The sequence below is a fragment of the Bos indicus x Bos taurus genome, chromosome 22, assembly GCF_003369695.1.
Source record: "Bos indicus x Bos taurus breed Angus x Brahman F1 hybrid chromosome 22, Bos_hybrid_MaternalHap_v2.0, whole genome shotgun sequence".
In the NCBI taxonomy this organism is placed as follows: domain Eukaryota; kingdom Metazoa; phylum Chordata; class Mammalia; order Artiodactyla; family Bovidae; genus Bos; species Bos indicus x Bos taurus.
Window position 1 is genome coordinate 41,545,180 of NC_040097.1, and position 14,298 is coordinate 41,559,477.

General features: G+C 40.5%; 1 protein-coding gene across 9 annotated transcripts in view; it reads left to right on the forward strand.

The window, feature by feature from the left end:
• GRM7 (glutamate metabotropic receptor 7) overlaps window positions 1-14,298 on the forward strand; it is a 935,325-nt gene that overhangs the window by 286,095 nt on the left and 634,932 nt on the right. For 7 of the 9 annotated variants that reach the window (XR_003507726.1, XR_003507723.1, XR_003507725.1 and 4 more), the window contains exon 2: window positions 4,844-5,060. Coding sequence is in view for 5 of the 9 variants with exons in the window: in XM_027522339.1 (XP_027378140.1) it covers window positions 4,844-5,060 (217 nt within the window). In the remaining 4 variants the exon portion in view is untranslated. The remainder of the gene's footprint in view (window positions 1-4,843; window positions 5,061-14,298) is intronic. The other 2 variants (XR_003507724.1, XM_027522343.1) reach the window with 1 other exon arrangement.

Here is a 14,298-nt window from a genome sequence, read left to right on the forward strand (position 1 = left end):
ATTTTTTTCACTTAAAATTTATAACCCCTCAATGAAACATAGGATACTCAATCTATTTACATATCTGTATAATCTTTAATAAGACACCTAAATAAAATGTTTGAACAATAGTCTAAGAGTGACCTGTAAGATTATTTTCAGTGGCTCTAGAGTAGGTGCTGTGCATGAAACGTGACTTACACTCCACTAATATACTACTCTTTCTTCTTTTATGCTTATTATTAATAAGTTTTAGCAGTAATTTAGCAAAGTATAATAGTTAAGAGTTCAGAAGTTTGCATTGGGTTAAGTTTGAATATGGCTCTTTCTTACAAGTTTGTGACCTGAAGCAAGCTTATATTCTATTTTTAAGGCTCAATTTCCTCTTTCATAAAATGATTTAATAATTGTATGACATGAAGTGAAAATGTTAGTCACTCAGTCGTATTGGACTTTTTGCAACACCATAGACTGTCTCCTCTGTCCTAAAGGATTCTCCAGGCAAGGATTCTAGAGCGGGTAGGCATTTCCATCTGCAAGGGATCTTCCTAACCTAACCCAGGGATCAAACCCAGATCTCTTGCATTGCAGGCAGATTCTTTACCATCTGAGCCACCAGGGAAGCCCTAGTGTAGTATAAAAAGTATAATGAAGAATGTTTACTGATGGTTAGATAAGGGGATGCATATAGAACTTTCAGTGATAACCAACAAAGACCTATTGCATAGCACAGGGAGCTATACTCAATATTTTGTGTTAATCTGTAAGGGAAAAGAATCTGAAAAGGAATATATTTATGTGTGTATATCCCATGGACTGTAGCCTGCCAGGATCTTCTGTTCATAGATTTCTCCAGGAAAGAATAATGGAGTGGGTTGCCGTTACCTTCTCCAGGGCATCTTCCTGACCCAGGAATTGAACCATGGTCTCCTGCATTGCACGCAGATTCTTTACTGTCTGAGCCAACAGGGAAACCCTATATATGCACACATAGGTGTGTGTGTATGTTTGTGTATCTAAACTACTGTGCTGTAAAGAATCCACCTGCAATGCGGGAGACCTGGATTTGATCCCTGGGTTGGGAAGATCCCCTGGAGAAGGGAAAGGCTACCCACTCCAGTATTCTGGCCCAGAGAATTCCATGGATTGTATAGTCCGTGGGATTGCAAAGAGTCAGACACAACTGAGTGACATTCACTTCACACATATGAAACTAACATGATATTGTGAATAAGCTATATTTCAACAAAAAAAATGAATAAAACAAAATCCCTCTCTAAACTTTTAGAATATTCCTGTTACATGATGAAGATTTAAATAAATACTAAATATTATTTCTAAAGCAATAATACTAGGAATATGTAAACATTTTTTAGGACAGTAAGTGAAATGCTTTTGCTAGTGTGTCACAGAGAAAATGGGAAGTCAAATGTAGAAAATGGGTAAATATATTAAGAAAACACATGATTTTCTCTATTTGATTGTTGATACCCCATGTAATAAGTGCCCACACTGTTCCAGGAATAACACTAAGCAATCCCCATTTGTTATTCCAATGCAATCTTATTCTAATTAATAATGTAACCAACTCAATGAAGTGAAATACCCAGTAAACACAAGTGAAGAGAAACATCAGGCTTCTGTTCCATATATTCTAAATACAAAATCCCATTTTCTTTCCATTGCCCTTCATTCCCCCTGTAATTGAGAAATTACTCAAATGAAGACCATCAGGAGACTTGGAGACTTTCTCAAAACTGGCTTTGGATTTTGAGGCAGAAATGGAGAGCCTGCTCCTAGTGGTCATAAATCAGAACTGCATCAGGGACCGGCTGCATGGGAAAGTTCAGTTCAGTTCAGTTGCTCAGTCGTGTCCGACTCTTTGCGACCCCATGAATCACAGCACGCCAGGCCTCCCTGTCCATCACCAGCTCCTGGAGTTCACTCAGGATAGCATCACTCACGTCCATCGAGTCAGTGATGCCATCCAGCCATCTCATCCTCTGTCGTCCCCTTCTCCTCTTGCCCCCAATCCCTCCCAGCATCAGAGTCTTTTCCAGTGAGTCAACTCTTCCCATGAGTGGCCAAAGTACTGGAGTTTCACATGGGAAAGGGTGGGTCATCTATTCCCAAGTGGTTCAGTTCAGTTTATTTCAGGCTTAGTCATGTCTGACTCTTTGTGGCCCCATGGACTGTAGCATGCCAGGCCTCCTTGCCCATCACCAACTCCTGGAGTTTACCCAGACTGCAATGGCACCCCACTCCAGTACTCTTGCCTAGAAAATCCCATGGATGGAGGAGCCTGGTAGGCTGTAGTCCATGGGGTCGCTAAGAGTTGGACACGACTGAGCAACTTCACTTTCACTTTTCATTTTCATGCATTGGAGAAGGAAATGGCAACCCACTCCAGTGTTCTTGCCTGGAGAATACCAGGGATGGCGGAGCCCGGTGGGCCTCCATCTCTGGGGTCGCACAGAGTCAGACACAAATGAAGCAACTTAGCAGCAGCAGCAGCAGCAGCAGCATGTCCATTGAGTCGGTTATGCCATCCAATCATCTCATTCTCTGTTGTGTTTCCCAGCATCAGGCTCTTTTCCAATGAGGCAGTTCTTTGCATCATGTGGCCAAAGTATTGGAGTTTCAGCTTCAATATCAGTCCTTCCAATGAACACTCAGGACTGATCTCCTTTATGATGGACTGGTTGGATCTCCTTGCAGTCCAAGGGACTCTCAAGAGTCTTCTCCAACACCACAGTTCAAAAGCATCAAATCTTTGGCAGTCAGCTTTCTTTATGGTCCAACTCTAATCTGGAAAAACCATATCCTTGACTAGATGGACCTTTGTTGGCAAAGTAATGTCTCTGCTTTTTAATATGCTGTCTAGGTTGATCATAACTTTCCTTCCAAAGAGTAAGCGTCTTCTAATTTCATGGCTGCAGGCACCATCCCAGGTGGCTCAGTGGTAAAAAATCCACCTGCCTATGCAGGAGACACAGGTTTAATCCCTGAGTAGTGAAGATCCCCTGGAGTAGGAAATGGCACCCCATTCCAGTATTCTTGCCTGGAGAATCCCATGGACAGAGGAGCCTGAAGGGCTACAGTCCATAGGGTCTCAAAGAGTCAGACATGACTTAGTGACTAATCAGGCATGCAATACTGTTAGGACCACAAGACCTGCTAAGTCACTTCAGTCGTGTCTGACTCTGTGTGACTGCATAGATGGCAACCCACTGGGCTTCCCTGCCCCTGGGATTCTCCAGGCAAGAACACTGGAGTGGATTGCCATTTCCTTCTCCAATGCATGAAAGTGGAAAGTGAAAGTGAAGTCGCTCAGTCGTGTCCGACTCTTCGTGACCCCATGGACTGCAGCCTACCAGGCTCCTCCGTCCATGGGATTTTCCAGGCAAGAGTACTGGAATGGGGTGCCATTGCCTTCTCTGACAAGACCTGACTACAATGCTAACCTAGAGAGGTTGGTGGAGAAACTTGCTTTATAGAAGTGGTAACCAGCTTTAAACAATAGCAAATGGGTAAGCTTTAGGCCAAATGCCCTCAAAGGAGAAAAATACATTAGTACTGGGTAGAATTTTCAGGGCTCAAAGAAATAACTTGAGTATAGCTTTGATGTCTTTGGGGCAAAGAGTTGGACTGTTGGTCTTTGAGCAAATATCAAAACCAGTTTTTAGATACATGAGATAACCTTATGCTACAGCAGGGATAAATCCTAGGAGAGTTACAACTGGAGTTTTGTAGAAGTTGGTCATTCTTACTGATAGGTAAATTGTACCTTTCATGGTCTACTGCATGCTATTGTTAAGAGAAAGAACTGCAGTGTATTGCATTGTAAAAACAACTAGCCTAGAGATCCTGGAGTTAGACCCTAAGCTATGTTCCTCATCTATGGCTGTTTCGGGTCTTTCCCTAGTGTATTTGTGATCCCAGGTAAACAATTTTTTTCTAGGCTTCTTTCTATGCACAATTGGCTTTAACTAAGATCACTATATCAGGACTACTCAGGTATTGCAATCTCACATGATCCTGGGACATAAATATTTTGCCAGCCAAGAGGAGTATTCTGTTCATTAGACTGCACTCTTGGAACCAGGGTCTTGGTATAGGATGACTCATATAGACACAAGTTCTAGAATTCTTGAGACATTTGGTTAATCACATGTGAAGCTGAGGGTCAGATAATTCTGCAAAGGGAAAAAAATAGGAATCAGAGGTCACTGTCATTCAATCAAGACTGTCAGCCTCTCTCAGCATCCAAATGGAAGCTAAAAAAATTTTGAGAAAGGCCTTCCAAAGTGCATAAGCCATTGAAGTGATGGTGGGGCAGGGAACCCTCTTGCCTTGGTCTTAGGGCATTAGTGATCTACTTCATAATGTTCTTATGAAAAATAAATAACACATGAAGCTTGCTTAGATATTTCCTCACAGGTGATCAGCACTCAGTCAATGTTAGATAGCTAATTACATCCACAAACATTCTCAAGATGTGTCAAATAAATCAACCTTTATATACCAGATAGGCTGTCCTGTCTTTTGTTTGTATTAGTGTATAGTAACTAAAGCATTATTCACAATGTTAGAATGGTTATATATTTTTTCTCTTAACCACCATGATGTAAGTAATTCCCACTCCATTCCCATTCCTTTCTCCAAGAGGAGAAAAATAAAAGGTCATAACACAAAAATAGATGCATTTGGTTGCATTTAGGTGGTTTACACTTTCATGCAGTGTTTGGCAAGCACACATCCTCTCTGGAGCTCAAGACCTGTATTTTAAGTAAATTGTCGTAAGTACAAATGAAACTCTCCCATCTTGATGGTGCCCTCATGTAGTGCTTTCTTGTCTTTTCAGATCCCCCAGATTAGTTATGCATCGACGGCACCCGAGTTAAGTGATGACCGACGCTATGATTTCTTCTCTCGTGTGGTCCCTCCCGATTCCTTTCAAGCCCAGGCCATGGTAGACATCGTGAAGGCCCTGGGTTGGAATTACGTGTCTACTCTCGCATCGGAAGGAAGTTACGGAGAGAAAGGTGTGGAATCCTTCACCCAGATTTCCAAAGAGGCAGGTAGGATGAGATCACAGTGATCAAGATGACCTCTCTAAATGTCTGTGGCTTTAGGCTTCTTTCCACCATTAGTGAACACTGTTGACCATAACCCTGTTCCTACCTTCACATTCCCCATTGCCGGTGAAGCGAATCTACAGAGTCCTCATTTATAGCACGTTGTGATTTGGAAGATAATATTTTCAAAGATGTGAAACTGAAATGCCTTAAAAGTGGAAGAAGTAGAGAGAAAATAATAGGTACTAAAATTGCTGTCTGACTTCTGTGCAATAGCTGGTAGTGTGGATTAGATTATCTCTAAGGAAAATAAGCAAATGTGGCTGAATATGCCTCTTCATGTGCCCCTTCTCTTTGCCCCTCTCCAAAATGAAGAGACTTGCTTAAATTATGAAAACCCAATTACAGTCACACTGGGCTTTGAAGGTGAGTGATGGTAAGGGCTCTGAATGACTTGGCCAAAACAAATTAAATGAATTATCCAGGCAGTAGAGTGTACTTAGATATCCTTTGAAACTGTAGATTCTTTTGAGACAGTTCTATTAGAAAGCATTTGGAGAAGGTTCTTTTATGTTTGCTTATTAAACTCAAAATGGAAGGTAACGGGTTCAAATGTTTGACGGATTTTGTAAAAATGAGACATAATCTTCAAACTTAAGAATCGTGACAATGCATCTGCTGGCTTCCCCATATGGAAATGTTGAATCTAGTAAATATAGATTTTTTTTTAAAAATTGCATGCTTCGATATTCCTAAAAAGTTTTTAGGCTAAAGTCTGGTCCTTGGTTTTGGTGGTAAGGATATTATCCAAACTGTCATTTATCAGAATAGTTAACTAACTGTAAGGCCAACAAACAGAGCAGTAGAAACAGAGGTTCTTTTCATGAGGATAGATGCCATAAATCCTGAAGACATGGCTTGGAGCATTTGACTTTCAGTCTATGTCCTCAGATATACGATGCTCCAGCATATGGATGGTGTGTCTGTACATGGCTGCTGAAAGAAGGGAGCCATGACTTCTTTATGAATCTTGTGCTTCTTACTCAGAGCCTTATCATTATGTCTCATCTGAAAATGTCACTGGAGGGCTGGGTGATTATACTCTTCCTTCTGGCTGAAATCCTGTTACTCTCAGCACCTTTGACTGCATAGCTCCTAATGATTTACAGGGTTCATCCCTAATGCCATTTCTAGGTCCATACACACGTGTATACAAAAGCTTCTGGGTTCTGTCAGTTTGGTCTTGTGTTTCTAGTGACCTCTTCCACACCAGTTATCACCAGTTAGCATAATTTGTTGTTGCTGTCGTTTTCTCTCTTGCCCCATAGACTCTAAAAGAGAATGTGTCTTTCTGAGTCACTGTTGTACTCCCAGCTACACTGTTTCTAAGGGAAACATTTCTGGAGTGATTCAGTGGGAAACTTTCTGATTAAGAAATAAGTCTTAACTCTGGCCTTGTGTCTTCCATGCTGTGATTTATAAGACTCATTAACAGCTGAATTCATGACTCTTTTGAGAACAGCCTAACCACTTTTGATAACTATGCATTTCTTTCTTTCTTTGTTTCTTTGACTTCTGCTTTAACGAAAATAATGTTAGAGGCTGACTTAAAGGCATATCTAAAATATGGGCATAATAACCAATAGGTAGAATAAAATGAAGAGAAAATATGGGTAAAGTAGTAAGATAAAGCTCAGAAATAAAGTTCAGATACCATCTTGTCCTACAGAATTTCCACAGGTGAATCTCAAATTTAATACTGAACTTTGTACTGGACAAAGCAAAGGGTACTACCCACTTTGCTGCAAAATGTGCAGTGTTCAAAAGGCCAAAATCATGTTGATTGTTTAGTAAAGGACAGGATCAAGACAAATGTTGGCCTTTATAAAAGTCTGTATTCTATAGTCAGGTCAGTGCTGAGTTTCCAATGGTTGTTTATACTTGGTGTCACTTGGTGAAAACTTTATATATACAAAGTCTGCTGTATCTGACTCTTCACAAAGGAAAGGACCTTGTAATATGACCTGAACTCCCCAGCTTATCATTTTAGCTAATCATACATTGAAATGACCCAGCTCAAAATAAAATTATTGGCAGCCATTTAGGATAAAACCCTTCAATCTGAAAGCCTTTGAATTTGGGTATGAGGGTAACCAAAAAGCCAGCTGCAGAAATGCCAGAAAACACTGTGAGTTCAAGTGATGTCTTGCAATAAGTTCTTCTTCATTATGACAGTTGACATGCATTTATATTAAATTTCATTGGAACCATACCATATGTACAATGAATTTAAGTAAATTCATTTGTGTGCTTAACAGACACCCCAGCATTCAACTCCCTCCTTTCTCCCCAAGAAAGGAGGAAAAAAGAGGAGGGAAACTTATAACTGAAGTGGTGTGTGATAAGCCTGCTCACTCAATATGTGTATTTCTTAGGAAAAAAATGTGAGATGGGAAGCATGATTCCATCATTTCTTAGGTGGGTGTCACTTCTGCGGGCTGCTCATATTGTGAGCACGTTGCCAACCCAAAGGTGATTCCAGTATATAGAGGTAAATATTCATTTTCCACGACTTGTAAGAAGACTCCAGCTACCTTCTCTGGCATTCAGAGGAACAACAATATATTCTAATTCAGAGTATAAGAAAAAGGATTATAAAAATGTGCCCTATTGAAACTTCAGGAAAGTATACATTCTTAGGGAATTTTAGGTAACTTTCAAGGGTAATTTTCAGTGTTTACTTTTTTTCTGTGCTAGTTCTAGAACTTGATCCTCTAGAAAGACACAAGTCAAAGTGTGTGTAAGGAGAGGTAGTGTGGCATACTACCACTAACGATAAGCTAATGCAAAGGTATCAGAAAGACATGGATTTGGATAATGATTTCCATCACTTGTATTCTGTGTAATGTTTGACACGTAATTGAACTTTCCAAGTCTCAGATTCCTGTTATAGAGAATGAGATTAATAAGAATAAGATAAATTAAATCCTGTATGGGAAACACAACACCCAATGATGCCTAATTATTAGTGTTCCACACTAGTTTCTTATAAATCAGTGAAGTTATTGAAGTTATTCTTGAGTTTGAAAAGATTGAAAATAACTGGCGTGGTAGATAACACTTCCCTTTAGTCATAACTCAAAGGTTATGTATGTATGTGTGTGTGTGTATGTGTCTGTGTGTGTATGAAATACAGCTGAGTTGCTATTCTTACTAATATGCTTTCATTGTATAAGAAGCATACCAAGAAAAGGAAGTGAGCTATTCAGGTTGACCTATTCATGTGGTAGGTGTGTGTATTTGTGGGTATGTGAGGGTAAGTGGAGAGAGCAAGCGTAAGCTCAAGGATAATGTTTCTGTGTTCTGCTGGAAGGTTCCCAGGAGTTACTTCCATTCTTTCAAATAGTTTGAATATTGTGGTTCTTCTTTATAAGTGTCTGTAAAAGTTGCACTGTTTTAAAGTGTTTCAGTTCCAAACTTTAGGCTTAAGTCTTTAAGCAAAGGCTACTTATAAAACTGGATCCTAAAGGATCCTCACCATGCATGTAGGCATAGCACGGGTACGTGCTCCTTTGTTAGACTAATAGAACAATTCAAGACAATGTCAGAAAAGAAAGCTGTCCTTCAACAAGGGGCCATCTAATTTGTCTGGGACATGAAAGTTTATATACAGTTTCTCTAAGCTGCCAGAGAAGACCTTAATAATTGTCCTCTCATGTATAGTCATGGGATATTTAAATATGCATGGAAGTTGCTCCTTGTTGAACTTTCAGAGAGGACTGTAACATGATTTTCTCAGATGATGAGATTTTTGTAAAACAGTTATATTTGCATAAATTGCCCTGTTTATTTGAATGGCTGCACATGCAATATCAACAAAAGCAATTTATTGCTTAATATCACACAGAATGAGAGCCTATTCACTCCCAATGTGCTTTAAAATTCAGGTCAGCATAATAAAATAAGTAGTGTAAATTAGAAATAAAGACTTCTTTTCTCAGTGAGGGTCAAAAGAAGTGCTTATGATTGTGTAAGGCAGTAATATAGTCCAGAGCTTTTGAACCAAATTTGGGTCAAGGATTATGAGAGTAAGGACATCACATATAACTACTCTAGTTTGTCACAATTTTCAGGGGAATCTCATGACCACTGCTTCATAATGTGACAGAAATAGTCACGCTCCATTACTGCCATGGTGTCATGAGACATATCAACTTTTCCAAACCAGAAAGAATATTTGAACTATCCTTTGGTAGTTCATGCTAGTCACTTAATTATTTCAGCTGGTCTTATAATTATTAGGTAAACTCTGCTGCTGCTAAGTCGCTTCAGTCGTGTCCAACTCTGTGCGACCCCATAGACGGCAGCCTACCAGGCTTCCCCTTCCCTGGGATTCTCCAGGAAAGAACACTGGAGTGGGTTGCCATTTCCTTCTCCAATGCATGAGAGTGAAAAGTGAAAGTGAAGTCGCTCAGGCGTGTCCAACTCTAGCGACCCCATGAACTGCAGCCTACCAGGCTCCTCCTTCCATGGGATTTTCCAGGCAAGAGTACTGGAGTGGGGTGCCATTGCCTTCTAGACTTTTTTTTTTATTTTTAAACTTTACATAATTGTATTAGTTTTGCCAAATATCAAAATGAATCCGCCACAGGTATACATGTGTAGACTTTTTAATTTAGAACTTTCTCTTGACCTACAATAGTTTTACCTAGAATAACTAGAAGATTTAACTGCCTATTAGTAAACTATTATTCAGCCTTCAGGTTTCTTTTTTTTTACTTCAAGAACAAGTTGGATTTGTTCATTGTAGGATTTGGTTATCATTAGAGGATCCCTTGCTCTGCCCTCCCTCACAGATGCAATGCTTTCTTTCATGGGCTGTGTTACCGATCTTTCCCACCTGACTGTAACCTCTATGAGGTCAAGGGCTTTGCCTCGGAACCCTATCATCTAGCCTAATTTTTGACATATAGAAATCATTCAGTAAATATTTGCTAAGGAAAGAGAAAAGAATGAACAGTTGTATTTTCTGCTTGCCTTTATTGGGGGTAAAATGGCATGTAGAGGAAAACCTTATGATATATAATTTTTAGAATATATAAATATTTGATTTGTGAGTCACATAACTTATATCCTAGATCCATTTGCTTAGATTTGTCACAGTTACCCCCACCCTAAATCTACTCCATTCTTCCCTGTTACCATCCCCACACTAAAGTTACAGCAGTATGATGCAACAGGGCTATAATTCACAATATTCCCATCTATATTTCTATGCTAACTTTCAGGATTTTCCAATTTTGTTTTGCCTCTGTCTATATCATGGTGAATATAGAAAACTCTGAGGCAGTTTAATATCTGCTTGGAGTGTTTCCTTAATGAACTGTTCAGTGATCCCATTTTAAATTACAGGTGTTGAATAAGGACTTAATTTCAAAACACAAAATCACAAGCACTCTCATGATATCATTTATTTTCCGTTGTGATTAAAATGAAACTAAGTTCCTCAAGAAGAAACTTTATTATTTTAATTTTTGGACCTTCAGTGGTTAACACAGTACTTCAGATTTTAACCCACACCCAATTTGTTACCACATCTTGGGTATATCCCTTATCCCCAACTATCATTACAGTTACTTTAGTTCTGAGTCCCACTTTATTCTTAATGGTTCATAGCTTCAGTTATCCATGCCTCCAGGTCAGCTCTTCCAATATAGGATCGGCTTAACTAAGATGATCATCTTTTCAAAAAACAAATACAGAAATTACGTTATCTGTCCCAGGCTTCCCTTACTCCATCAGTTCAGTTCAGTTCAGTCTCTCAGTCATGTCTGACTCTTTGTGACCTCATGAATCGCAGCACTCCAGGCCTCCCTGTCCATCACCAACTCCCAGAGTTTACTCAAACTCATGTCCATCGAGTCAGTGATGCCATCCAGCCATCTCATCCTCTGTCATCTGCCATCCAGCAATCTCATCCTCTGTCATCCCCTTCTCCTCCTGCCCCCAATCCCTCCCAGCATCAGAGCCTTTTCCAATGAGTCAACTCTTCACATGAGGTGGCCAAAGTATTGGAGTTTCAGCTTTAGCATCAGTCCTTCCAATAAACACCCAGGAATGATCTGCTTTAGGATGGACTGGTTGGATCTCCTTGCGGTCCAAGGGACTCTCAAGAGTCTTCTCCAACACCATAGTTCAATAGCATCAATTCTTCGGCGCTCAGCTTTCTTCACAGTCCAACTCTCACATCCATACATGACCACAGGAAAAACCATAGCCTTGACTAGACGGACCTTTGTTGACAAAGTAATGTCTCTGCTTTTTAATATGCTATCAAGGTTGGTCATGACTTTCCTTCCAAGGAGTAATCGTCTTTTAATTTCATGGCTACAATCACCATCTGCAGTGATTTTGAAGCCCAAAAGAATGAAGTCTGACACTGTTTCCACTGTTTCCCCGTTAACTTCCCATGAAGTGATGGAACCAGATGCCATGATCTTAGTTTTCTGAATGTTGAACTTTAAGGCAACCTTTTCACTCTCCTCTTTCACTTTCATCAAGAGGTTCTTTAGCTCCTCTTCACTTTCTGCCATAGGGTGGTGTCATCTGCATATCTGAGGTTATTGATATTTCTCCCAGCAATCTTGATTCCAGCTTGTGCTTCTTCCAGCCCAGCATTTCTCTTGATGTACTCTGCATATAAGTTAAATAAACAGGGTGACAATATACAGCCTTGACATACTCCTTTTCCTATTTGGAACCAGTCTGTTGTTCCATGTCCAGTTCTAACTGTTGCTTCCTGACCTGCATACGAATTTCTCAAGAGTCAGATCAGGTGGTCTGGTATTCCCATCTCTTTCAGAATTTTCCACAGTTTATTGTGATCCACCCAGTCAAAGGCTTTGGCATAGTCAATAAAGCAGAAATAGATGTTTTTCTGGACCTTTCTTGCTTTTTCGATGATTCAGCAGATGTTGGCAATTTGATCTCTGGTTCCTATGCCTTTTATAAAACCAGCTTGAACATCTGGAAGTTCACAGTTCAGGGTATTGCTAAAGCCTGGCTTGGAGAATTTTGAGCATTACTTTACTAGTGTGTGAGATGAGTGCAATTGTGCAGTAGTTTGAGCATTCTTTGGCATTGCCTTTATTTGGGATTGGAATGAAAACTGACCTTTTCCAGTCCTGTGGCCACTGCTGAGTTTTCCAAATTTTCTGGCATATTGAGTGCAGCACTTTCACAGCATTATCTTTAAGGATTTGAAATAGCTCAACTGGAATTCCATCACTAGCTTTGTTCGTAGTGATGCTTTCTAAGGTCCACTTGACTTCACATTCCAGGATGTCTGGCCCTAGGTGAGTGATCACATCATCATGATTATCTGGGTCGTGAAGCTCTTTTTTGTACAGTTCTTCTGTGTATTGCTGCCACCTCTTCTTAATATCTTCTGCTTCTGTTAGGTCCATACCATTTCTGTCCTTTATCGAGCCCATCTTTGCATGAAATGTCCCCTTGGTATCTCTAATTTTCTTGAAGAGATCTCTAGTCTTTCTCATTCTATTGTGTTCCTCTCTTTCTTTGCATTGATAGCTGAGGAAGGCTTTCTTATCTCTCCTTGCTATTCTTTGGAACTCTGCATTCAGATGCTTATATCTTTCCTTTTCTCCTTTGCTTTTTGCTTCTCTTCTTTTCACAGCTATTTGTGAGGCCTCCTCAGACAGCCATTTTGCTTTATTACATTTCTTTTCCATGGGGGTGGTCTTGATCCCTGTCTCCTGTACAATGTCCCGAACCTCTGTCCATAGTTCATCAGGCACTCTGTCTCTCAGATCTAGTCCTTTAAATCTATTTCTCACTTCCACTGTATAATCATAAGGGATTTGATTTGGGTCATACCTGAATGGTCTAGTGGTTTTCCCTAAAGAATTCAGAAAGAATCAAGGGATGGAACCAAAGCAAAAACAATACACAGTTGTGGATGTGACTGGTGATAGAAGCAAGGTCTGATGCTGTAAAGAGCAGTATTGCATAGGAACCTGGAATGTCAGGTCCATGAATCAAGGCAAATTGTAAGTGGTCAAACAGGAGATGGCAAGAGTGAACATTGACATTCTAGAAATCAGCAAACTAAAATGGACTGGAAAGGGTGAATTTAAGTCAGATGACCATTATATCTACTACTGTGGGCAGGAATCCCTTAGAAGAAATGGAGTAACCATCATGGTCAACAAAAGAGTCCAAAATGCAGTGAAAGAAAGTGAAAGTGAAGTCGTGTCCGACTCTTTGCGACCCTGTGGACTGTAGCCTACCAGGCTTCTCCGTCCATGGGATTCTCCAGGCAAGAATACTAGAGTGGGTTACCATTTCCTTCTCCAGGGGATCTTCCCGACCCAGGGATTGAACCCGGGTCTCCCGCATTGGAGGCAGATGCTTTAACGTCTGAGCCACCAGGGAAGCCAAAATGCAGTACTTGGATGCGATCTCAAAAATGACAGAATGATCTCTGTTCATTTCCAAGGCAAACCATTTAGTATCACGGTAATCCAAGCCTATGCCCCAACCAGTAACACTGAAGAAGCTGAAGTTGAATGGTTCTATGAAGACCTATAAGACCTTTTAGAACTAACACCCCCCAAAGATGTCATTTTCATTATAGGGGACTGGAATACAAAAGTAGGAAGTCAAGAAACACCTGGAGTAACAGGCAAATTTGGCCTTGGAGTATGGAATGAAGCAGGGCAAATGCTAATAGAGTTTTGCCAAGAGAATGCACTGTTCGTAGCAAACACCCTCTTCCAAAAACACAAGAGAAGACTCTATACATGGACATCACCAGATGGTCAACACTGAAATCAGATTGATTATATCCTTTGTAGCCAAAGATGGCGGAGAAGGCAATGGCACCCCGCTCCAGTACTCTTGCCTGGAAAATCCCATGGACGGCAGAGCCTGGTTGGCTACAGTCCATGGGGTCGCTGGGAGTCGGACACGACTGAGCGACTTCCCTTTCACTTTTCACTTTCACGCATTGGAGAAGGAAATTGCAACCCACTCCAGTACTCTTGCCTGGAGAATCCCAGGGACGGGGGAACCTGGTGGGCTTCCATCTATGGGATCGCACAGAGTCGGAAGACTGAAGCGACTTAGCAGCAGCAGCAGCAGCCAAAGATGGAGAAGCTCTATACAATAAGCAAAAACAAGACCGGGAGCTGACTGTGGCTCAGATCATGAACTCCTTATT